This window comes from Mustela nigripes, chromosome 7 (genome assembly GCF_022355385.1).
Source record: "Mustela nigripes isolate SB6536 chromosome 7, MUSNIG.SB6536, whole genome shotgun sequence".
NCBI lineage: Eukaryota > Metazoa > Chordata > Mammalia > Carnivora > Mustelidae > Mustela > Mustela nigripes.
The window spans coordinates 58,065,632-58,092,811 of NC_081563.1; the positions used below are offsets into that span (position 1 = coordinate 58,065,632).

General features: G+C 39.3%; 1 protein-coding gene across 3 annotated transcripts in view; it reads right to left on the bottom strand.

Annotated features, from left to right (window-relative positions):
* Window positions 1-7,256: 7,256 nt before the first annotated feature.
* AFTPH (aftiphilin) overlaps window positions 7,257-27,180 on the bottom strand; it is a 65,955-nt gene continuing 46,031 nt past the window's right edge. For 2 of the 3 annotated variants that reach the window (XM_059405969.1, XM_059405968.1), the window contains exons 7-10: window positions 20,713-20,773; window positions 19,089-19,172; window positions 14,696-14,819; window positions 7,257-8,393 (exon numbers count right to left, since the gene is read on the bottom strand). In XM_059405969.1, coding sequence (XP_059261952.1) covers window positions 8,249-8,393; window positions 14,696-14,819; window positions 19,089-19,172; window positions 20,713-20,773 — 414 coding nt within the window. In that variant the 3' untranslated portion in view covers window positions 7,257-8,248. The remainder of the gene's footprint in view (window positions 8,394-14,695; window positions 14,820-19,088; window positions 19,173-20,712; window positions 20,774-27,180) is intronic. The other variant, XM_059405970.1, reaches the window with a different exon arrangement.

Sequence of the window (27,180 nt, forward strand, 5' to 3'; positions counted from 1 at the left end):
GGAAGACAATAACCTCAGTATCTGTTCGCTTGAGGTCAGTTGCGGGCTTGGAATTGGGCTGTATGCTGTGGGGCCCAATTCATTCATTCATTCGAGATTTATTAGGTATCTTCCTTACACACAAGGAGCTGTTCTAGGCACTGGAGATAGAGCAGTGCACAAGGCGGCAAAGCTCCCTATCCTAATGAAGTTTACAGTCTTGGCAGGAGAGACAGATAACCAAATAAACAGTAACTATATGTCGGATGGTAATTACTGAGTAGATGGTAAGTGCTGAGAAGAAAAACATGGCCCCTAGTGGCTAGACAAGGTCATGGGACACTATTTTAGCTAGTACTCAGGAAAGCTTCTTTGGGCTGAGGCCTAAAGGAAAAGACCTGGAGCCATGCGGAGGTCTGGGGAGGTCCCCAGGAGGAAGGAAGGCCATCTACCAGGTGGCCAGTCCTGGTTGGGTTGGACAGCCCAGCATGACTGAGGACCCAAGGGCCAGTTCCCACAGCTGGGGGTTTCTGGATAGCCAGGTGGCTGGATGATCCGCCCCCACCTTTGCTAGAACCTTCCTGGGGCACATAGATCCTTCCTGGCTATGTGCTCAGTCCTCTCTGCCATGCTGAGAGCACATTTCTTCTAGAGCCTTACCCTTCCCTATTGTACCTACACTTCGCAGAGCCCAAAGATTTCTGCTGAAAGTTGGATGGAGTAAGATGCTGACCTTAGGGAAGGCTATATTGTTTGCTACAGACTGAATGTTTGTGGTTTGTGACCTCTCAAAACTCCTGTGTTGAAATCCTAAGCCACAGTGTGATGGTATTCAGAGGTGGGATCTTTGGGAGATGATTAGGCCTTTGGGATGAGATTAGTGCTTCCCTGTGACACCCCAGAGAGCTCCCTCACCCCCTTTGCCATGTGAGGATGAGGTAAAAGACAGCTGTCTATGAAATAGGACACGGGCTCTCACCAGAACCTAGCCAAGCGGTTGTCTTGACCTTGGACTTTTCAGCCTTCAGAACTGTGAGAAATAATTCCTGATGTTACAAACCACCCTATCTATGGTACAGTTGTTTAAACAGGCTGAAGGGACTCAGACGCTGTTCGAGGATGTATGGGGGAGAGAGAAATGAACAAGCTGCATGACACCAGGAGGAAGCAGGTACATCCAGAATGTGGGACATTCTGCAACACAGCTGGCCTGGCCTCTTAAAAATGACAACAATGTAATAAAAAATAAGGATGGGAGAACTGTTCTAGATTTAAAGGAATAGATAGTCAAAAGGGATGCATCCACATTGAGCAGACCCTGGTTGGAACAGGGAAGCTATGACAGACATTTTAGGGATGCTTTGGGGAATTGAAATAGACTGGTTTTCAAATATTATTGTTTATTTTGTATGTGTAATAATAGTATTGCAGTTCGATGAGAATATCTCTTTATTTTGATGATGGTGGTGTGGGGGGAGGGACATGGGATGACAGCCCATGTCCTAGTCAGCTGAAGCCGGTATTAGATAAATACCAGTTGTCACCGGTGGGCTCTACCCAGATTTGCTACCCTTGAATGCATCCTTTCAATAGGTGTTTGGTGACACAGGGCCCATGAGGTCCTGCCTGCCTCACAGATGTTAGATTCTAGCCACAAAACCAAAAAATAAAAATAAAAAGAAAGAAAAAATCTGGGGTGGAAAGAAGAGTCCAGATTTCACTGCAAATGAAGCTTTGCAGAGCTGCTGAGTAAGGGTTTTTTTTTCCCAAACATCTGAAACAGCATACAGACTGTAAATTAAGAGGGAGTTACAAGATAGTAGCTGCAGGGAAACAACGCCTCCCTGTTCTCTGGATCTGAGCTGTGGCTGCACTGTGGGCACAGGCCACCAGGGAAGGGGACGCGCCAGGCTCAGGAACAGGGGTTGGAGTCCAGGAGGGCCTGCCACAGGTAGGAGGTGGCTTCAGAGAGAGTTCTGGGCTCTCTTTGAGCCAGGGAGGGCTATTTTCTTCTGACAAGAGGTGGAACACTGTTCTGTGTCGTTCTCTTGAGCCAATGAATTAGTGACTCCCACCCAGATCAAAGTTCAGGCTCCCAAGGCAACTCAGCAAAAATAAGTGAAATAAATTGTAAGCTCCTCAGATGGATGTTTCCCTGAGCAGAGCCTGAAGTGGGGGGGGGGGGGGGGGCGGGGAGTTGGATAGGCCTTGGGCCACACTTCTCCTACAGAGAAAAAAAATACTGATTTCAGTAAAATGTCTGCATTCCATGGAGGCTTGAGTTCCTAACGGAAGGCGAGCCCCTGGGGTAGCTTGCTCTGGCGGCAGTCCTGCTGGATTTGGGGTCCTGCGGCCACGATGGGAACCTGGGCCCAGAACCACACAGTCAGAAGCAGTGTTCCCCACCAGGCAGGCCTGCACCACAGCCAGCTCCGGAATGGAAGCCCTGCTTTGGAGAACAGAAGAAAAGGGGTTGAGTAAGTGGGAAAGCCAAGGCCCGAGAGGCAGTTTTCATCTTGGAACATGCCTTCAGGCATCCTCATTGTGTCCCTGGAAGGTAATGACAATCAGCGGATCCGCTTTCAGGGCTATCCAGCTTTGTCTGAGGACCCAATGGCATGGTCATGTGAGCCCCTCTGAGTCACGTCAGGTCTTGCTCGAGACTGAGGCATCTTTACTGATTTCCCATTTCCCAGATAACCATCTGCTCAGGGAACCCTCTGGGAAATGGTCAGGATCATTCTAGGTTTGGGAGTCTCCTAGAGAGCCATGTACTTCTCAGCCAGGGGCTGCTGGGGGTGTGTGTAGGCTGCAGAGTTGTGCCCCAGGAGTGGCCCAGATCCCTGTGTGTTCAGCCCCTACTTGCTGCTCACCCAAGGCAGGGATTGATGCAAAACCAAACCCAAACAAATAGCTTTTGGCAAAATGGAGCCCCAGTGGGTTGGGGTGGTGTTTGGGGGTTGCTTCAGAGCTTGAAGGGTTGAGTCAGTGATCAATAGAATAGGGTATGTTTTGGAAAAAATTCAGATGGGCCTTGAGGTGGGGTTTAGAATATTTGCAGATAAAGGTGAAACACAGATTCTGGAAGGATCCCCATCCATTTCACTGGGAGGCTTATGCATAAACTGGTTTAGGAAGCAAACCAGGTGAGAGTTCGCCTACGTGTCTGGCACTGTGCCAGGGGCCAGGGGGACAAATCTGGGCCAGACACTGATCCTGCCCTCAAGGACCTCACAGCCTAGAGGAGAAAGAAGAGCAAATCGGTCATCATAAAGCAAGGTGACGGGTGCTGTAGGGGCCCTCATCATGCCAAGAGGCTGATACCCTGCGGGGGAAGCGTTCAGCCTTTGGGATCAGACAGACTTGGGTTCTAGACTTCCTCTTCCTGGCTGAGTGACCTTGGGAGCGTGACATCCTGTTCCTAGTCTTGGTTTCCTTACCAGTAAACTGGAGCTAGGTAAAGGTCAGGTGCCTCTTAGGGGTTGTGGGAGGATTCGGGGAGAGAATGTGTGCAAAGCCCCAGTGTCTGGCACTCAGGAATGCTTGTTATGAGTGCACACTGGGTTTATTACGAGTGTTACGTTATCAGAGCGGCTTGCTGAGCACTCTGGGAGAGCAGAGAGCGGCTGTGTGGGGTGAGGTGGGACCCGGGGTGGGAGACTTCCAGAAAGGCTCCCAGAGGGAGGGGTGCTGGCCAGCTGGTGAGGAAGGGCGTTCCCTGAAGAGGTGCTAGCCAGGATCAGTCTCCAGGAGCCCGGGCAGGGGCAGAGAGGATGAAGATCTCAGGACCTCACCCATATTGTGCCAAGTGATTGGAAATGTTCTTCTCCTTGATAGGCCAGGCCCAAAGGACCAGCTACAACATTGGCTAACCGACACGGAAGGCTGTGGATTCAGGCTGACTTACCCATCAGGACACAACTGCAGGAGGATGTGGGAACCCTGGGTGTCTGCTCTACCAGTAGGTGCTGGCAGCTGTCTTGTGAGATTCGGAGCTCATTTGAGGTCCCTGCGAGTGTTCACAGGCGGCCCTGGCCACCCCTTCAAAGGGAAGATGCAGGAGAGTCAGGAAAACCGGGTTCAGGTTGTGCCTCTCTGGTTATAGATGCATAAGGCTGTGCAAGTCTGTTTTCTGTGTAGACTTACCATCACTGCAGCTTGCAGAAGGGAATAGCCTTGGCTTTTTCAGATTTGGAATCTGCTGCACGCCTGTCCCTCATCAAAGAGTCCCATAGAGTTAGTAGCCTGTGCCTCCCACTTCCCTGCCCTGGTCACTGCGGGGCCGGCACTGCACGGCTCCCTGGGGGTGGTTTCCAGGCACCCAACTGGCTCATCTTCCAGCCCTGGAATTCTGTGATTCTCCTTCCTACCTTAGTTTTCAATTCTGTAGACGCCGAAGTACCAGAGACTTAGAAAAGGGATTTATTTGGCATCTTCGAGCTGATTAGTGGAGATCTATATTTAGAGGGCACAAGTCCCAGCCTAATCCAGGGTCTCTTCTACCTCCCCAAGCTGCTCCTTACCACCACCAACGATTTATCTTAGCATGAGTTCCTCCCAGGGTCCAGGAAACCAGTGTTGCCCTGTATAGATTCCTTCCCCTCTGACAAGAAAACACCAGAGAGCCAACAGATCCAGCTCTGAGATGATTCTGGAATTCATTTCTCTAGGTATGACTTGAGCTCAGTGAAATAGTGTGTGTATGAAATGTGAAGTGAAAAATGAGGCCCAGCTTTGCAGTGGTCCTACAGTATCCTCCCCTTTTTGCCACGAGCGCACTGTTCACATGGCTGCCTGGAACACGGGAACTTCCCTGTCTCTTTTGTAACCAGATAGGGTGCTGCAACGAAGTTCTGGCCATGAAGTAATAATTAGAAATATTTTGTATACCTTATGGAAAGTGGTTTTTTTAAAAAAATATTTTATTTACTTGATAGAGACACAGTAAGAGAGGGAACACAAGCAGGGGGTATGGGAGAGGGAGAAAGCAGTCTTCCTGCCGAGCAGGAAGCCCAATGTGGGGCTCAATCCCAGGATCCTGGGATCACGACCTGAGCTGAAGGCAGATGCCCAATGACTGAGCCACCCAGGCGTCCCATGGAAAGTGCTGGAGAATGTTCTTCTTCGCTATTCCTTCACTGATGGCTGGAACAGAGGGACAGTGGCTGATCTGTCAGCAGCCACCTTGGACCGTGAAGCAGACACCATATGTGGGTTGTGGGTCATGGTAGAACAACAGGGTAGTCAAGAGCTTCAGTCACTGATGATCTTCTGAAGCCCCCTCGCCAGCCCTAGACTGTGAGAGAAATGAACTTCTATGGTTTAAGCCACCATTACCACAGTTCAGCAACTCTGGCCATCAGCTCTAAGACAGCATTATTTTGTACATCACTAACAGGAAAACCACTGCCAGTGAAATGGGATGCCTCTCTGATTGTAGGGCACATTCCAATCTCAGAAGTTCAGATGTGACAGAAGTATGAGTCTTATTACATGGAATGCAGTATTTTGGGTTTTTGTTACTCACAGCCAAACCTAATCCTAACTGATTCAAGAAACATGAGGGAACAAAAAGTGGCAAGTTCTAAATAAAGAACATGATTATCACGTAGAGGGAGGAACAAGTTTCTATATAAAAGAATGACTCATAAAAATAGTAGTGACACATGACTCAATTTAGGGACATTTCTCCTTTACTTCCCAGTCTGGCTTGGAATAAATGGAGACTTAGGTATGGCTACTTGGATTTGGCTGTGAGTTGAGCTATCTTTAAGGTGTCAAGGACACAAAACTGATTGCTAAAGCAGTTTCCACTGTGTGTGATTGGCTTTTAGGGTCTCTGCCTCTTCAAAGCCTTCTCCCTGACTCTGCAGTGTCCACCTGGTTGACTTTGAGAAAGGACCAGTGGCCAGCAGCTGTGTGCTGCCAATGGGCTTGGTTTAGCCGAGAGGCTCCTCCCTCAGCAGCCACTGCTACTGCTTTTTGGTGCAGCCGGAGTCCTGGTTTGGGGCGAACACTTCCGGTCCTCAAGGTGAGTCCTGACTTTAACCTGTGATGATCCAGTACTGATGTGCCTGTTGTGATTAAAACATCAAAGGCCAATAGGACAAACAAAAGGGCAATCTCGCTTATCTGAATGTCGCTCTAAGATGAAATATCCATTCTGTGTATCACTAAAGCAGGGTCACGTTCATGAGGAAGACCCACTTGACTTCGTCTAAGTAATACTGCAATCACTTGTTACTTTATGGGATCCTTTCTCCCGGGATTGCTTCTTGAATCTACTGGGGCTCCGGAGGCCATCACAGGTTTTGCTGACTCTACATTCTGACTACCATTTATTGATGCTTTCCTCACGTGACAAGTGTTTTACATTTATTATTTAATACATCAACCCTACAGAAAGGCAGGTTCATTCCCATTTTCAAATTAAGGCTCTGAGAAGTTGATTAACTTTCTCACAGTAACGCAACTAATAAATGGGCTCTGGACTTACGTTGGTAAAGGCCACCATCATAGTGCAGTTGTACTGAGAAGCAGCACTTTCAGCTTCACTTACTGAAATGTGTAAAATTCCGCTAAGGAATACTTTTATCCTTCCATTCAGAAGGGTCACTGGACAAGAGGACTTGGGACTATTCTGAAAGAGACTCTTCTCTGAAATGACAATGACGATGACAACAGAAACGTTAGGTAAGTGGCGGGAATGGACCAGACAGGCACCGTTACTCTAGGCCAGACTCCCAGTACACTCACCAGAGGTTCCCACAGCCCGTGTGATAACCTGCAGTGCAGGAATCTGTCAGTGAGGGAGCAGCACAGGTTCCCCTGGCAGAAGGTGGACTACCCGTCAGGCGGACTGCCTATTCCTAATGAAATGTCATGTGACTCTGCTGATGCAACAGCTACTAGCAATATTTAAAAATTACCTTGGAGAAATTTCCTGCTCACCTTAATATCATGCATGTGTTTACTGGAAAAGAAAAAAATTCCCTAGAAATGCTTATTTAACCTTGCCAGTTCTGATGAAGATATAGTATAGCGAATCATGGGAATTTCTTTTATGATTTCATGTTCTACATAAAAACGGCTCTGCCTTAGTACTGATCCATTTCCTATGGGGCCTCAGCCTAAACCCGTCCACTTTCAAAAAAGTAGAAGCCAGACTTACCAAATGATTTCCTCTGGATTGAAATACATTAAGATAGAATAAACCTTCGCATCCAAACTCATCATGTTTTCCCTCAGATACCAAAGTACAAAAAGGCCAGGCTGAATTTCTTTTAAATTATTTTATTTTTGTGTAAGCTAAAAGGAAATTTACACACTGAAATCTCAAAAGACCTTAGGCATGCATATTAACCCTGTCAGAGGTTCTTCTACATGTCTTTCTTTTTTCCATAGGAATTTCCCCAAACATTTAAAACCCATAGTTTTTACTGTATATACAGCCTAAACCATAGCAATCTATGATTATGTCATTTTACACTGTGCAAAATCCTCAAAAAATAGTGGTACGATAGAACAAAAAATCATTAACAAGTAAATTTCATTGTAAGACATGTAATTTGGTCCTTCTCCAAACCAAACTGATTGAAAACAGACACAACCTCTTTAAACCCCTCCAATCAAGTTCTGACAATGATCCACACCCTGTGACAAAACAGCAATCGATAAAGTACCTTGCAAAAGGTCAAGCAGCAATATGCCAGATTGGAAAGATTAAAAAAAGAGCGCAAAAATGTTAACAAAAGCCGGATCTGAAACAAACCCATCACACATGAAACTGAAAAAAACAAACAAACAAAAAAACGGGGACTTTGGAGCTTATTTATGATTGCAAAAGTAATTCAACATATGATATGAAAAATTAATAGAACATTCAATGCAATCTGGAAAGACTGAAGGGGATTTCAGACAGTGGAGATTTGAATTTTTAATTTTCTTTTTTTTATTTCAAAAGTTTTGTAAGAAGGACACCACCAGTGTATTTCACAAAGACATAAATGTATACACCCCAGCAACACAAAAAGAATAAATCTTCAAAAATGTTCACCCCCAATTATTTACATTTTTTTCTAATATAAATTTAGGACTTCAGTATGTAAATAAATATACATTACTATGTATACCTTTCTAGTGCGGCTTACCAACAAATCAGCTGAACTTTTTTTTTTTTTTTAATTAGAGCAGGTATGCTTTTGATGGGAGGGAGGGATGGGCGGGAGGGAAGGAAAAGCAATTGAAATTGTCCAATTCACATCAGTTATCAGTCTGCTTTCTCTTGGGACCTTGTGGAAGGTGTTAACGTGGCTGGGAACATCAACACCTTGGCATGCATGAATGTTAAGTCCGGAAGGCTCGCGATCACCTTGATGGCTTCTTCACTCAGGTGCTCTTCTCTTTTTGGTTTCCTATTGACAAATGAAAAAAACGTGTTAATGTGGCTTTGCTGTAGGACAAATGGGAGAAAATCCTTTCTCAAGGTAGACAGCGATCTGTGGGGCTTCTCTGCCAGGTCCTGAACCTTGTAACGTGTGTGTGCATGCACATGTGCATGTGCTTCCAGTGCCAGAGGCCGAATCCCTTACAGAGCTGCATGCCCATGTTATGTGTGCTTGTTATAGCTGGGCACAGACATACAGACATTCCCATGTACCTATGGACAGCTCAAAGATTTGCTGAAGGCTCAAAGCATCTACCCGGGCCCACTTTTAAAATGTTCTAAGCAGAAATAGAATGCTGGAGCCCTAATAAAACTTCACCCAACCAGATTTCCCTCTGGCCCCTGTGAAATTACTTCAACATAAAGTATATAAACATATATGTTTATATATATATAATATACATACATAATTATATATTACATATATTATGCTTATATGTAAACATAAACAAGACCCTGTAAGTCATTTTAACCTCAGGCTCTCTCAATCTCCTAAGGGGAATTCCAGGAGAAAGCCCTTGGCTCAGAAACACCCAGGCTTGACCCTGCTGGGACACAGACAGCAGGTCCAACAGGAGCAGCGCGGGAGCTGGTTGCAGATGCTGAGAATGGACATGGGCAGGAAGTGCGCGGGGAGAGGGGAAATCTTGAAATCCTAGAGGTTCTGGAGACAAAGTACATTTCACTCACTGCCCCTGGTATTAAAGGTGAGCATGTTAGTGCCTACCACAGATAGGAAGAACTCCTTTTCATCCAGGGCTTTCCAGATGGTGAGCTGCAGAAATGTCAAGAGAGCCTCAAATGTGGCTCAAATTGAACATATGACTGTAAGCCAACCTTGATTTTTTTCCAGAATGTTAAAAATATTCAAAGAATAGTTGCGGTCATACAGATACTAATTTTAGACTAAAGTTCATTTAAAACTGTTCATTCTAAAAAGCTCAATTCTCTTCTATGGTAAAATAGCTGGTACTATATTAGGTGTGGTCCAAGTTATTTCTTCCACCTAATTATTTTCTTTGTTGTTGGGATGGGGAACGGGACATCATGAGATGAGGCGAGAAGGGAAAGATAGATACGGGTCTTTACTTCATACCTAGACTTTGCTGTTAATCACTTTCCAATTCAGGCTGACATGAAATGATTTATTAGAATGACGGAAAAATCAGACCTCAGAATTTTAGGACCAGAGTTCTTCAAAAAGGGGTGGGCTTTAAGCACACCAAAACCATCAGAACAACCAATATTCAGGTCTGCGGTTTCTCAGAAGAATGGAATAGCAATCCAGTATTTTCTACTTAAAATCTACAATTTTCATTGCATTTCATTGCATTTAAATGGTGGCAAAATTACTAGGTGGATGTTTGATGAAGAAAACCCAGAGAGTAAAGTGAAGGACTGGAAGTGTCTGCATAATGAAAAAGGCCAGCCTCTCACCAGTGATCCATCTTAGCATCACTAACAATGGAGTCAACCAGGTTATTATGCAACTTCTGACACAGTACAACACCTGTGCTGTCGTCCAGCCACAATGTTTCACCCAAGCTCATTAAACTTGTGGATATAATTTCTAGCTTACAGGAAGTAAGGGGAAATGAGAAACATTAACTACTACTTGAGGAAGCCGACAGATAAATCCTGAGGTTTGGGACATTCTGCAGGACATCTGGGCTGATCTTTTCAATATGCTACTGCTATAAAACTGAAAACAAACACAAGGGTTAGGGGTGGATAAGCTAGGTTAAAGGAGGTTGAAGAGCCATAACAGCCAGGTCTAACAGTTCTCTGCTGAGAACTGCTGAGTCCCCACAACTCAACCAATATTGAGTTGAGGGGACATCTGAATATAGCTTTGGTATTAGATGGACTAAAAATGCACTGAAGGTGATAGATGGAGATCACAGGCTGCAGAGGTTGAATTTCGTATGAACTATAAAATCTCATTTTGGTTAAAACAACACACATACGTATGTATTTGCATGGAAAATGATCTGAAAGGAGTTATACTGATCTGAGAGGTAAGAATGTGAAACTAAGTTTTAATTTTTGTATTTTCTAACTTTCTATATATATATATATCTTACTGCTTCTGTAATGACAGAAAGTTAATTAAAAACAGTAACAAGGAGAGAGACTCCTGACTCCAGGAAACACACTAAGGGCTGTAGAAGGGGCGGCGGGTAGGGGGATGGGTTAACTGGGTGATGGGCACTAAGGAGGGAATGTGATGTGATAAGCACTGGATATGATATGCAACTAATGAATCATCGAACATTATATCAAATACTAATGTACTGTATGTTGGTTATTGAATTAAAAAGAAACAAAAAAACAGTAACAAATAGGGGCACCTGTGTGGCTAAGTTAAGCATCTGTCTTTGGCTCAGGTCATGATCCTGGGATCCTGGGATGGAGCCCTGTGTCAGGCTCCCTGCTCAGCGGAGAGTCTGTTTGTCCCTCCCCACCGACTTGTACTCTAATAAATCTTAAAAAAACAAAACAAAAACAGTAAAAAATAAAAACTGCACCTAAAGGAACTTTCTCATTTGTGAAATGCAGTTGGAGTATGGGGAAGGAGAGCAAGGTAGAAACTTTTAGCCAAGAAATGGTTGGTAAAGAGAACTCTAGACTTTCTACTTAATGGTCTTGTTTCAGAGGCACTACTTAGAGGCAATAGTAAATTGAAATAATAGTTTACAGAGCCGATAGTCTGTATATTTATCTATAGTCACTGTGCACTGATGTGTTCTAGAGGAGGATTTGAAAATAAAAAGTTGTATCATGAACTTTTCTCAAATCCAAAAGCAGTGATCTAATGCTGATTTATATTCTCATTAGCCAAGATTTATCCTTTTTGTCAGTGGAATACAACTGACAGTCCAGAAACAAACCTATATATTAATGGAAAGTTGATTTTCAGTAAGGGTGCCACGACCACTGATGGGGAAAAAAGTCTTTTCAAATAGTGTGGGATATAGACATGTAAAAGAATGAAGCTGGACCCCTATCTCAGAACATATTCAAATATTAAATCAATGGATCAAAGACCTAAATGTAAAAGTTGAATCTATAGAACTATGGAGAAAAAAACCTAGGTGCAAATCTTCCTAACCATGAAGTAGGCAATGGTTTCTGGGATGGCTGTAACCAAAAAGACAAAAACAAGCCTCAGTGAGAATGTGGAGAAACAAGAATCCTTGACATATGTAAGAATATATAATGAGTATGTATGAATGTAAAATGGTGTAATGTAAATAATGTAAAATGGTGGCACTACTTTGAAAAACAGTTCAGCAGTTGTTCAAAAAGTTCAACACTGTTACCATATGACCTGGTAGTTTCACTCCCAAGAAAATGGAAAGCATTTGTCCACACAAGAACCTGTACATGAATGCTCATAGCAGCATTAGTCATAATGGTCAAAAAGTGAATACAACCCAAGTATCCGTCAACTGATTAATGGATAAGTAAAATGTGGTATAATCACACAAAGGAATATTATACAGTTGTAAAAAGGAATAAATAAAACTGATACACACAATAACATGGCCAAACTTGAAAACACACTAAGAGAAAGAAGCCAGGGACAAAAGGTCACATATATGATTCCATTTACAGGAAATAGCCAGAACAGACAAATTCCTAGAGACAGAAGGCAGATTAGTAGATGTCAGGATGCCTGGGAAAACTGACAGAAAAGGGAGTAACTGCTAATTAATGAGTATGGAGTTTCCACTTAGGGTGATGTTCTGGAAATTAATGGTAATGGTTGTGCAATGCTATCAATGTACTAAAAATCACCCAACTGTACACTTGAGAAGGGTGGATTTTACATTATGTGGACTATGTATGTTAGCCAATTAAAAGGTCAAAGGTCAAAATTAAAAGGTTAAAAAAAAAAGACAAAAAACATATGTATCTCTTGGCAACTAGTCCTTAGGCTTGTATAAACTTGAGTTCGAGATCTACCACTACTAACTAGGTGGTCACCCACTGATTAAGGAAGTTATTTTTCTCTATACTAGAAAAGGTAAAGCAAGAAGAAGGAACTATTTTAAAACTAAGAACGTGAATTTCTTTAAAAAGTGAGAAGTTACTTTTAACAGGCTGTGTACGGAAAGAGATGAGCTCATGCATGTCTTCCTACATATGCAGCAAAGGCACTTGGAAAAGAGTATGCTTTACCCGTCAACTTCCTCTACTTACACCTTGGTTTCTTAACCTTGCAGTACCCTACATCACTCTATCTTCTGTGTGTTGTCAGTTGTCAAGAAGATTTTGCTGAGCTTTACTTTCTGTAGTTTATTCCATTCAAAACCAAAAACAGAACGATGTAAAAACAAACAAAGACACTGACATTTTCTGAAACGATGCCTGCCATCTGCTTTTCTCTTACCTGTGCAACTGAGAATCATTCATGGGTACATTTTACAGTAATTGTAAAGGCTTGTGAAAATTTGCATTTCTTACCATTTTCAAATAATTGAAATGAGTTGGCAACTCATTTCTGCCCCCCCCCCAATTTGTTATGTTTTAAACACGAAGCTGGACAGATACTAGAGAGCAATTTGGTGCAGTTATAACACTCACCTTAGGATACACACAATGGTTCTAGTTCATTCTGTAGTAGTATGGAATAAGGGAAACAATGAAAATAATTTCTTAAAGTGATAGGAGTTGTTCAAGTTCCCTGGTGTACATGGGATGTTTGAAGGATGAGTTACAGTCGGGAGAGCAAGCAGCTAACCATGCGGTATAGAGCTCCTCCTAATGGCACAAAGACTGAATTCTCATCATGGGACTCTGGAAACTCTACCATAGTTCATTCAGTGACACTGCAGAAGGACAAGGGTAATGAAACAGTAGTACTGTCCTTAGAGAAGGCTGCCCTAAAAATGACAGGGGAAAAAAGCCCAAACAATAAAAGCATCAGCATTTTTTTTTTTAAGTCAAATGTGCAGTAGCTTTTGGCTAACATATATAGAACAAATGGACGAGAACTTTGAGAACTTCAATTTGAGAAAAAATTTGAGAGAAAAAATTATAAAGTGAGCAAAGAGAATCCACAGAGGATTCATTTACAAATAGGTTCACTTAAGAGGAGGCTTTACCCCAAAGACATGGGAACAATGAGAATAAGAGAATCTGTGGTGTGTGCATTCTGTAAATTATTCTAGGGAGAAGTTAAGAGTATCCACAATTGTAAAATACATAAAATGCCTCTTTTATAATTATAAATATTATTAATAATACATATATGTTGAATGAATGGATATTTAAGCACACAACACAGTTTGAAAGGCAATGGGATAATTCAAACTACAGTTTGAAGCCTGGTAAGCATTTATTATTTATAAGGAAAAAAGTTTTTTTGTTTTTTTTAAATGGTTGTTTTTCTACAGAAGAACTGCTTCAAAAGATAAATCTGAATCTGACATAGAGTTTATTTGTTGAGGAGTAAGGGCTATAATACTTCTGCCAAAGTGGGCCACTAGCAGGTAAATATGTCCACTTGAAAATGCTGATGAACAATGCATTTGGAACAGTGAAGCTGGTGCTCCTATCAGCCAGTATTTGCTCCAACAGTAGTGGTCTCCGGTTCCCAATGACTACTTCTTCTGAGGAACTGGCCTATTCTTATAGCTAACATGTCTAAGCAATGGCTTACTGTTCGGTGCTAAATTACGTAAAACTAAAGGCTTCCTGAATCCTGAGCACAGGGCCCAAGTGACATTCCTTCCGTTTGGTTCCAATACTGCTTTTCTAAAGGCCATGTCCCTGAGGGGCCTCCCAGAAAGCTTGGCTAAGCAAGGCTTCACATCCCAGAGGTGCTGCACATCAGCAAAAATGCAGAAAATAAGAGTGGCCATTGCCTCACCTACTCCAGCTTAGCTCAGGGGTAGAAAGTTTAGCCTAAGTGATCGGGAGTGTGAAAGTGATCATCATCTCAGTGGTTAGGAAGGGAAAGAGGGACAGTTTCTAAAATAGCTTATGATCTCAATACTTCATCAGAATTCTTCTCAACAAACTTTGGCCGAGGGTGGGGAGGGTAAAAAGAAAAAAACCACATCTGCAGCCCTTTCCAGCTTCTTACGAAATAGCTCTGCTCTAATAAAGTCCATAATTAAACATAATTTGATAACTGTTTTTTAGAATTAGGGATCATCTGATAAATAGAAAGTGCATTTTAATACACTATATTGAAATACCGTCAACTTACTTGCTTTCCTAAATTCAAAATTTAGGGTATAATGAACACTAGCTGTTTACCTGGTAGATGTGCTTGTCTTCTCTACTGTGGACATGAGTCTTGCAAATGCATCAGTCACTTTGAGGCTTGAGGTGGAGATTTCCAGCTTAGAAGTTGTTAACTCATACAACTCTGGATCCACACCTTATAGTATAAAACGACAGTCAGTGAGGGCAAGCTGCACTGCGTTACTCATCAGCCACGATCCAAGATGCAAAAGGCACTCATTCTGTAAACATCTGAGTCTTTTAGGAGCATGACATGTCTTTAGACTAATGTTGCATTTATTTTTTAAATTATAGATTCCAACTTTCAGAATATTTAAAAAGTAGAAAAATACTTTAAAAATCTCACTTAGGTATTAAATACAGCCTTAATTCATCTAACATTTATGTAGTAGATATGCAAATACTTCTACAATTTCTACCTGCTGTAGAAAACTGAATTTGGGATTATTAGTGATATGAAAGTTATCAGTGTTTTATAGAAAGCACACATGATTTGTTACAGGTACCTCAAGGTTTAAATGGACCAATTAACTTCATTTTTGGAATTTTCTCCCCTTCTACACCTCTTTAACAATTTTACCTCCATTATACTTTTTTCCATACTGAAAGATTTAGGAGCTAGTCTGAAGTCTCAAATACAGTAAATGACTTGGTTAAATATATTCTGACCACCGGAGGACATAAACTATTACTCAAAGTGTCAAAATTATTACTAAAGATAAATTACGTACCACATTGTTCTTTCTTCAGGTCAGAAGTAGGGAGAAAAACTAATAAAAGCACTACTTTTAGACAAAATGAAAACTGTCTCAAGGGTTTATTTCTTTGGTTTCATATTTGACCTGGTTTTAAGGAATTCAAAATGAAGCTGAGTCTCTTAGATCTGACTTCACTAAAATATACATTTTTACATTTCCAAAGAATATAGATTTATATTAAATAACTGACTACAAAAACAGTCAAAAGGACAATAAATATTTTCAACTCAAGCTCAACTTTGGATAATAGAGACTCAGATTAAAAAAAAAAAAAAAAATCCCTTGGGGCACCTGGGTGGCTCAGTGGGTTAAGCTGCTGCCTTCGGCTCAGGTCATGATCTCAGGGTCCTGGGATCGAGCCCCGCATCGGGCTCTCTCCTCCGCAGGAAGCCTGCTTCCCTCTTTCTCTCTCTCTCTCTCTGCCTGCCTCTCTGCCTACTTGTGATCTCTGTCTGTCAAATAAATAAATAAAATCTTTAAAAAAAAAAAATTAAAAAAAAAAATTCCCTTACTCTCTATGGTACCAGCAAATTACCTGAGGTAAAAAGTTTAGTAGTTTCAGATTATAGCAGAAATGCAGATTATAAGAGGAGAATGTCTTATTAGTTTAATTAATTTTTACTTATTATTTCTAAAAAAGTTCTGAAAATCGGCAGAGAAAATTATAAATGTAAATACTAGTGTTATTAATTTTCCTCCTTTTAAGATATTTTAAGGTTAAGAAAAAAAATCACGAACTGCCTTCTATTAACCAGCTTTGCAGATGAGTGGCAGATGTAAATGCAGATCTCAGATGTTTACAGAAATCAAACAAGCAAAAGCAGCTTCCACAGTTATCATGTCCAACAAGGGGAGGAAGGCTATAGAAAATGTTTGTTGACTCTCCCAAGTTCTTAATATTTCATTAAGGTACGGTTTCAAAAAATAATGAGGCCCTTTCTTTGTATCTCTGTAAGGATGTAAGTTTCAATTAAAACCTAAAAAAATTGGAGCGCCTGGGTGGCTCAGTGGGTTAAGCCTGTGCCTTAATCTCAGGTCATGATCCCAGGGGCCTGGGATCGAGTCCCGCATTGGGCTCTCTGCTCAGCAGGGAGCCTGCTTCTCCTCATCTCTCTCTCTGTCTGTCTCTCTGCCTATTTGTGATCTCTCTCTCTGTCAAATAAATAAATAAAATTAAAAAAAAAAAAAAACCCTAAAAAAATTGTAGATACCTGTAGGGGACCAAATGAACCCAAAGTACTGCGAAAAAGGTTAGATTCCAAGTAACCACAATATTGAAGCTGATGTCTAATACATAGTGCAGAATAAACAACTGTATTCTGACTGCCAACAGAAAAGTGGTAGTAAAAATTTGGTCGGGTTTGTAAAATACTGGCCACTTGGCTGTCAAAGAATAAAGTGGGAGTTAAAAAAAAAAAGAGAAAAAAGACAACAAAAAACCCAATTCCCCCTTGCCCAAAACAAAACCACCACCATCACACAAAAACCAAGTCAAACCAAACCAAGACAAAAAACCCAGGAAAGTGCCATGACTATATTTTTCAAAAAGGGATAACTACTTAGTCTACACTAATAATTGGAGAGTAATTTTTTTTTTAATGGAAGAGTCTGCTTGTTTTTGTTTTTTACAGAACCTTAATGAGGTATAGTTTAGTTACATAACTAAAGCTAGCCAACCAAGTTCTATGCCAACCTCCTAAGTCTCACACACAAAATAAATAAATAACTGCAAGCTAAGACAAAATGACTTTCCCAGAAACAAGTCGGAAAAAGTGCAAGCAAGTGGTAAAATGGAATACTGAGAAAGGTGTTGATACCTGTAGGTTGATGGTAAGTTTTAACAAAACCCAATAGCAATAAAAAGAAGCCAAAGCAAATTTATAGTAATCAAGTTTATACAGCAGCTAGAGCATATTAATGAAAATATGGAACAAAAATACTTAAAGGTTTCAAAGTAATGAGGACTGCATTTGAGCATGCTAATTTCACTTCCATTACAGCTCTAAGTTTCTGAAACCACTTGCTCTTCTTGAAGCTGTGTATACTGAGCCTAGTTAATCATGTAATTTCTGTATTTCTTTATGTTCTTAACTGAATTTGAAATGTAATCAAGAATTAAATTTAAACCAGGTTTTAGGTGTCCAAAAGCAGTGAACTCATGTAAATTATAATACAGTTCATGACAAAACAAATCTGAGAGCAAATTAAAAATGGAGTTTGGTAATTCATTCTTGGGAATAAGGTAATAAGGAAACTGATACATAAACTTTTGTTGTCTTTTCCCCCCATTTTGGAATTAAAAGCAGCTAATTAGGCTCATCCTGGTCATTCCATAGCTCAAATGTATTTAAAGGTAATTTGAATAAACAGTAAAATATCATTTTGAAGTCAAAACCAGACATAAGATTGTTTTTTTTCATATGCTTGCAAAATCCTCGAAGTAATGAAAATTATTCAGGGGATTAGATTTGAGAAAGCCAGTCATTCTACCTAAAGGCCTTGGAACTTCCTTAGAGTAGGAACAGATTTCCATGACCAGATTTTAAAGAAGGATGTTCTGGGTTCCAGGCTCACCCTTATCTGACTCTCTTGGTCTCCCCCATTTCCCACCATGGCTCCTGAACTGCTGGAAGTGAGTGGTAGGATATCAAACGGAATAGACAAAACCAGCAAATTCTCAGGAACAAGGCTGGCTGTGTAACTGGCTGCTAGTGGGGCTAAACGGATCCTTGCTACGCATTCTGGGGATCAGTATCTATACAGCACCCCAACAGCTGTCTGGTGATCAATGGGCATGATTACCAGATCACAAGGAGGGATGACAGGGATTCATTAAAATCATATCAAATAAAATGTAAACATAAAAATGCCATTATATTTTAATCTTTTATTCAGTTAAAAAAACGACAAAGTACATTAGTCCTTTGGTCAATAAACTGAATTTCGCAGGGCTGAACATTAACAGGCACGCCAATAAGTTTTAATTTCTAGCTTTTAATATCTCATAGCAATGATTTATTAACTTCTGTAACATTTCTTTTTTCTCCATGGAAAACTAACAATACTTTCTATTTAAAAGCTACATAAAAACTACAGAAGTTCTATGTGGGATCTATATAGAACTAAGTGCTAGACTCTTAACATTTTGGAACCTAATTATACACTTAGCATTAATAAACAACTAACTGAATGCTAGAATTTTAGAGGTTCTGTTACCACAGGCACTACAATGTAAAGTCATCTTTGTATACTAAAATATTCTTGTATCTCTAAACCTGTATTTTTTTCAAATGGCTTTATATAATATGCTTTCAAAAATAAGCATATAAAATACATATTTTCCATTTACAGGAACCCCTTGCCCCCAAACAAAACCCTGCCTTTAACTGTCTAAGGACATTAGGGCTACTTTACTCCTAGAAACTCCTCTCAGCTCTGACTGGTACACTGAGAAAGCTTTCCTTAAAACACATTTCACAGAAGTTATTTGTTATAGTCAGATACTAGAAAATAACAATAGATAAAGGAAAAGTATTAGATATAGAGAATACAACTACTTGCTCGTTTCCTTGTTTATAGGAAAGTCAAGTGATGTGGTCATGCTTTTAGTAATTAAACCAGAATTGTGGTTTTAACACTCTGCTGACCTGGGATTGTGGTGCTGCTGCTAGAGCTATTGTCATCCACGGGCCCAAAGAAATCAAGGTTCAGAAGAGTGGAACCTCCACTAGCTTGAAATTCAGTGACCGTGTTGGTAGGCAGCCACACAGAAGGTAAGCCAAGGGAGGAGGGGTTATGTGTAAAAAGGGGTAAGACACACACTTGAACATGCAGGTTATAATTAGTAGTCATTACATATTTTAAAATCAACATTAAAACAATGTGTACAGTATTAGTTTTTCATTACTAAGGACATTTCTAAAGTAACAATTTAATAATCCAATGTACATTTTCTCATGTACAAAGTAAAAAATTTAACACTTAGTAAGGTTTTAGTTAGGAGTTCAGTTCTTTCAATCAAAACTCAAAGCCATACCAGAAAGACCAAGGGGAAAGTGTACCCGTTAAAGGGAAACAATACTTTAATCTCAGCCCAACAGTAAATTACTGTACATGCCCAAATCAGTCTTCCATGTTAGTAATGTTGGTTCTGAATTAATGATTTTTAAAAAGTGACAAAGTTGTCAGTTTCAGGACACGCACCAATACATTAACTTCGTTTAAAGTAACATTCGTAAGGACTGTCATAACTGCCCTACCCTGATGTGCAACCTCAAGCTGTACTGTTCCCCTTTAACTCTGAAACAGTAATCAGAAATAGTATACAGTTTTAAAGAAGTTGTTTGTTAATAAAAAGCATGATGATTTGACTGAATATTCAAGACACCAGACAACAGCAAAAGGTGCATCCAGGCTTTCCTTCAGCACTCTTATTCAATTGGATGCTTTTCAGAAGTCCTAGGACCCCTCATCTAAGGCAAAGCTGATAGAATGACAGGTGTTTTAGACAATGGCTCAAATAACTTATGAAGTATAAGGAGTAAGAATAATTGTATTTTAGGGTCCAATTAAAATTTGTGGTGTCAACGCACTGGAAAAGTACTATTTTGTGTCATTTATTTTAAAGACCCACATTACTAGGATGTTATTCCTTTTTCAGGATTTTCTCTTAAAGCCATGAGAGAAACCAATTATTTCTGGAACTACCTACTAGTATTTTGAGATAAGTTTTAGAAAAGGATCATGAAAATCATTCATTTTCCATTTGTATAATAAGTGCACTATAAAATATTATTAAATCTGAAAACTACTTTTAGTCAGTAAATATGGATCTATTTGCACATTGTTTTTGGTTATATAATTGTGCTTTGTGCTTTTTTTAAGCAGCCTCTAACCACAAGACTTTGCATCCAAGAAAATTCCATAAATTAAAACTATAGAAACAAATTTCAAGTAAACTGGTCCTACCTAAAATATCATTTCACCTACTTAGATACTTGTAAAAAATAAAGACGCTTTTTTTTTTGACTTAAGATAAATTAAAATTTTACCTAGCTATTGCTACCTACTTATGGACATTATTACTGTTAATGATAGTAACAGCTTTTTTTTTTGAGCAATTACTATTCAGAAAGAAAGCCTGAATTTCCAAAGATAAGAATAAGAAGTTATGTTCAAACAAAAAAGGAAATCAGCAGAGAGAAGTTTGTCTGAACTTTGTAGCTTTCTTAACTCTAGCTCTGGTGCTAGAGGCTCTACGGAGAGACGTACCATCTAAAGGGTTAGTAAGGCCACTGCTACTCCAGTCAAACTGGACGGGTGGTAGAGACTCCTAGAGTTGGAAACCAAAAAATCAAAATTAATCAGTACAGGCTGTAGCAACATAAAGAATTCTTAAAAAAACAAAACAAAACAAAAAACCAAAAACCCCCCCAAAAACTATTATAGCAAGATCATTAGGCAATAAAGTACCTAAAGACAAAATAGGGATAATTTACAATTTCAGAAGGTTACCTAAAAATATGAACACAAACTGAAACTGAAAAACTGACAAACAATATAGCTTATTGATATCAAAAAACTATCTTTGAGAAATGGAATTCACTTTACATTTTCATATTTTTATGGACTGATTCTATATCAAGATTTCCAACTATTCTCAAGTTATGATTTAAACTATTGGCTAGATTATAATTCAAATATTTTTTAAAAATCAGACTTTTATCACTAAAGAGTGATCTACTCTATATTAAATGACTAGCCACTTAAAATTTCTCCGTGGACAGTCTAATGGAATAGATAAGGTACCACACTGAAAATAAGATTTGAGTTATTCAAGACCAGGTAATTGCTAAATAACTAGTTGCATGACCATGTGTAGCTTAACTTAGTTGGTCTCTTTGAAAATAAAACGAGAAGGTTTAAAAGACCAAGACCAAGGTCTCTGGTTCTTCACAATTTCCCAAATTACAAAGAAAATTATGGGCCAGTAAATAGGAACTAAATTTAAAATTAAAAAAAATTTAAATCAACTTCTTTAGCAATTACTTATAATCAGTATCAGAACTTAGTTTTTAAAATAATGTACTTAAAAAGTATACTCAGAGCTCATTTGAATATTCTAGGTTTTTAAATTTTGTTGACTGCCAGACACATAAGGATAAATTGAGCAAACGATACATATAAGATGGAAAATACAAAACATTTAAAAAATGACCATTACTTTAAGAACAATCTTAATAAGAAAAATTTGGAATTCCTGATTTTCTTTCTTTTTTTATTTTAGGGTGGTGCTGACAACACTGAAATAGCCTGTGTTCTGACAGACTCTCAATACCAACATGTTGCTGCTGTCTTCTTTTTTTTCTGGTATCGCTTACCACTATGCTTTATTTTAAGGTAGGTACTATTAAAACTTTACATTCATTTTTTTGGTGTGTAGATAAAGACTTGTTCCCTGTAGGAAAGGAGCATGAATTGGTTATTTTTTGAAGTCTAATCCCATGACATTATAATATAGTTGTCTTGATAACTGGGATACCAATGACAGGCATGTTACTTTTATGCATTCAGTTTTCCTAAATCAGGTCAGGCCTGGAGGTTGAAGAGGGAGGTATAAACAAAGCAAAATCCTCACATTAGTGGTTGCCAGGGCATTAGGGATAGTTGGGGATGGAGACAGCTGTTAAGACAGTTCTTTATGGTGGTGAAGAGTCATGTATCTTGCTTGTGGTGGTGGTTACACAAATCTATCCACATGATAAAATGACACAGAGCTATATACACATTGTAATCAAGTCATATCCCTTGTTTTGATATTATGCTATAATTAATTTAAGATGTAATTAAGGGGAGAAACTAGTGAAGACTACAAAGCATCTCCTCTGTACTATCTTTGCAAGTTCCTGTGACTCTATAATTATTTCAAATAAAATCAGAAATAATGCTGGTGAAAATCTAGTTTATAACCTACCTACAAGACTAATAAACATTTAGAAAAGATCTTCTTTAGCTGATCTCAAAAACAAACAAAAATCTCTTAAGTATTACCACAGATTCAATTCCTATTATTCTCCTTAGAGATTAGTGAAACCTTCAGTCCTACTGACTGGATGGTAACACCCAGGTTTATGCAATAGCAAAATTTCTGGCTAAATGGAGCAAATCTCTTTCATTAACATGTTTTACCTAAACGATGTCAAGGAGCTGGTTGCTTAGAAACATTTCATGATTTGCTGAAATTTTAGATTCTTATACAGGTGTATGGCATTTTGAAGACATAGCCAATATTATAATAATGAGGTGCTAAAACACGAATCAACATTTAATGGAAATAAGACAGAAGTAAAACAGAAGACCTGAGCAATTATAAGCTAACAAATGGCACTGGTGAGGAAGGCTACTTAAAGAGAAAGCACTGAATGAAGCATTTTAAAACAACTTCAGACTGCCTGGGTGGCTCAGTTGGTCAAGTGACTGCCTTCAGGCTCTGATCCCGGAGTCCTGGGATCGGACCCAGGCCCACATCAGGCTCCCAGCTCCATGGGAAGTCTACTTCTCCCTCTGACCTCCCCTCTCATGCTCTCTTTCTCTCTCAAATAAATAAATAAAATCTTTAAAACAACTTCAAACAGTGTGGTATGAATGATTACTACAGCAACTAAAAGCACTAAAGGAAGAAAAGGTCTTAATAAAAAAGAGCAAAAACACTTTATGTTAACTAACTGGAGTTTAAATAAAAACTTGAAATAAAAAAGAATGAAATGAGAAAAATTAAGTACATTTAGATTTATTCCTAAGTATTTCATAGTTTTGTTGCTTTGGTAAATAATGTGCTTTTTATTTCAATTTCCAATCCTGGTTTTTAATATATATAGAAATAGAGGTTCATTTTTTAATATTGATCTGAGACCCTGAAATTTCACTAAATTCACTAACTGGCATTACTGTCGTTTTTTTCTTGTAAATTCATTGGTATTTTCTGTGTAGATGATCAGATCATTTGTGAATAAAGACAAAGAATGGTTATTAAAAAAAAAAAAAGCCCCCCCCCCCCATGGGGACTAGAGATCATAGACTTGGGTTCTAGTCCTAGCTGTACTACTGATTAATGATTTTAGGTGTACTATTTAGCCTTTCCAAATATGTTCTCTTGATGTAAAAAAGAGCACAATGCCACATAATCATTTTTTTCTTTCTTCTAACTTTAAAATTCTGATTCACAAATGAAAGAGTCACATCAAGAGGAAATTTGCTAAGTAGTGACTAGCTGGGTAACTGCTAGCCGGAGAGCTGACTATTCAGCAGTGGCTAAAGTGTGGCTAGCACACTGATCTTACCAGGGAGGTCAGTAATGGCACTGTGAGTGATGTGACCCTGAAATTCAGCGAATAAAGCTTTCTGAAAAACAAAACAACAGAAGTATCACTACTGCTTTTTGCCCAAAAGCTCTCTTTTCAGGTGAAAGTAATCCTGGAAAAAACACCAGGAGCAGTGGTTAGTAAGTCATCCAGCTCCTAAACACGAGATGTACTGGTTATTAGAGTAATGAGTATAAACTAATTTGGAAGAAATAATAAAAATCCAGTGGGTACCCAAACTGAGACAGAACAGACAGATTAGAAAACAGGCAGTCATAATGAGAATTAAACAATGATGCTAAGTTTGAAAGTCACTGTTAGTGGTGCCAATATAAAAACATAAAAGCAAGGTTTGGTGTATGGTTGACAAAACAACAAAAGAAACCAGATCTTTCTTGATACATTTTGCTGAACTTCAGCACTAAAGTCTATGGCCGTTTCCTCGAGATATTATGACTAGTGGAAAGACTTAAGAGTATTACTGCATGGCCAAAATGTAAAGTAAAAATAATATACACACTGACTGCCAAAGAATAGTGGTAAGAAATACTGCTTTATATAAAGAGAATCTTACAATTCATTTGAGATGTTTTAAAAATAATTTAACTTGACTCAGAGGTAAGGAGTCAAGCAAAGATCATATAATTTAGTGAAGGTGAGGCATCTCAGCACAAAATTCTGACATAAATACTGAAATGTTCAGTTTAATTGTATGTTAGAATGAAGACAGAGAAGAAGCTCAAGGTGATTCAGAACTAAGTTTGAATAACAACTTCCACGGGGAAATATTATTTTCATTGGCTCCCAAAAAAGCCTAAAAATGAAAGCTAGTAAGGATCATGAACTACCACAAAAAAGTACAGAATAAACTTTTTAAAAATTACACCTAGGGGCGCCTGGGTGGCTCAGTGGGTTAAGCTGCTGCCTTCGGCTCAGGTCATGATCTCAGGGTCCTGGGATTGAGTCCTGCATCGGGCTCTCTGCTCAGCAGGGAGCCTGCTTCCTCCTCTCTCTCTCTCTCTCTGCCTGCCTCTCTGCCTACTTGTGATCTCTCTCTGTCAAATAAATAAATAAAATCTTAAAAAAAAAAAATTACACCTAAGTGTATTAACAAGAGAGATGTGGGGACGCCTGGGTGGCTCAGTTGGTTAAGCAGCTGCCTTCGGCTCAGGTCATGATCCCAGCGTCCTGGGATCGAGTCCCACATCGGGCTCCTTGCTTGGCAGGGGCCTGCTTCTCCCTCTGCCTCTGCCTGCCATTCTGTCTGCCTGTGCTCGCTCTCTCCCCACCCTCTCTCTGATAAATAAATAAAATATTAAAAAAAAAGAAAAACAAGAGAGATGTGTTCACTAAACGGAATAAAAGGATGTGATTAAGAGGTTGTTTTTTTTTAATATAATTAGCAAGAGACCAAAGTTCCATGTTCCAGCAAAAAAGTAAGATATACTTAAATGCTGCTGAAAACTTCTATACTTGCCTATGACTAGGGGGACAGTAGTCCTTTGATTACAAATGTAGAGGTGGGTGTGTACATGTAAAAAGATAGCAGCAGCTAAACACCTACCATGGAGCTATGACTGACCTCCATTAAATTAATACACATTAATTTCCATTAAATGTTCCATTAAATTAACACACTTTTAAAATCATCTAGACTTCTAGTCATTTATAATTAAATTCTGTAAGAAAGGTAATAAATATGAGGTGTGACTAGAATGAAATATTATGAGATTGAATAAGCCAGCTAGGGGCAAAAATGACAGGTGAAAGCTAACTCTGATAAAATAAGCAAGTTTATGGGGCTGTAACACAGAGAAGTGCTTGGATGGGGGAGAAAAGGAGGAGGAGGTGGCGTCGGCAAGCAAAACTACCAACAAGTGGCTTCATTTTCAGTAAACAGAGCAGGCAGTTTGAACCAGGTAGTTCAAATTATTATCCTAACAACCCAGCACTGCTGGAAGAAAAACCTTGCTTAAGGCCGAAGTGAGAAGGTGCTGTGGAAGAAGTAATTTTGGAATCTGCTTATGCAGGGCACACCTGGGAGGGAAGCTGATAGCCAGAGAACAATATACCGGCAATTAAAGAAAGATAACTAAGGACGGAGACTACCTGCTGAGACTTATGTGCCCAAACCTACTTACCTGTTGCCCAACCATCAACAAGGCCAGGCATTTTATGCCTCAGGCCTCCTTGCCCACTGTTTCAGGGCTAGTAATAAATCGACTTCAAAGGGATGTTTAAGCTATGCTCAAGTATAAACCACAGTGGCACACAGTAATATTAGATGTTCCCTGAAACACATGTGAAAGGGTAGGACTTTGCTTTGTATTATTATTTTCTAAAGCATATTCTTTAAAATACTAGTTCTTTGGGTGTCATGACTCTTTTCCTCTGGTCCCTGCAGAGACGGGTCCTGTGGCCAAGTAAATTTAAGAAATAATTAAAATTAAATAAGGTTATTCACTGCAGGATTCTCCAGAGTCCTTAACTGTGTGCTGAGAATTTCCAAGGGTGGTTAAAGAATATGATATGAAAAATTTTCCAAACTTACTTCCCCTTGGAACCCTCCTTTAGTGGAGCATCTCTGGGGATTAATGTTCAATGGAACACACATTTTGGGAAAGGCTGTCCAAATACACATTTTGTGTTAGGTAAAACTGAAGATGATATTGAAGGTAAGGAGTGACAAACATGGCAATGTTCACGTATTAATATTTTAACTTTTATTATTAATCAATAAATATTAATACAAATATTAGTGATTAATATTAATATAAATATTAATATAAAATATTAACCTTCTAAAAAACTGAGTTTTCTAATTTGATGTGGGAAGAGTAAGCAAATTTTTTCCCAGATAAAAAAGTGAGGGGGGGTGGCTTTCATAATAAACTGAAAAAAAAAAAAATTGTGCTTAATGGTGCCAAGGTGGTAAAAGAAAGGTAAGACAGATTTTTTTCTTAATTCAAATAATGTTTTGTAAATGCCACATCATTTTTACCTTAAGTAATATTTTTATTCAAACTCTCAAAACAATAGTTTTTGATGTAATAAACACACCTAATTTTATTACTTTACAAAATTTCCAGGCTTCCAGAAAAACACACATTAGCAGATTTGAAGAGCTGGTGTAAATGCAGTGTTTCCCAATTATTTTGAAAATCAGTACTTAACCAGATTGGTGTGTCAGTAATTATGATCATACAGTGTTCAGGCTATAAGGGATTTTTATAGACACCTGCTTCAAACTCTTCATTTTACAGGTAAGGAAATTAGGGCCTAGAAAGGTTTAAAGAACTTACCCAAAACCAGCCAGTTCTCAAATTGTGCCTTTTTTGAAAATTAAAGATAGCTTGTTTATTGTATTGCAAGGGATGTT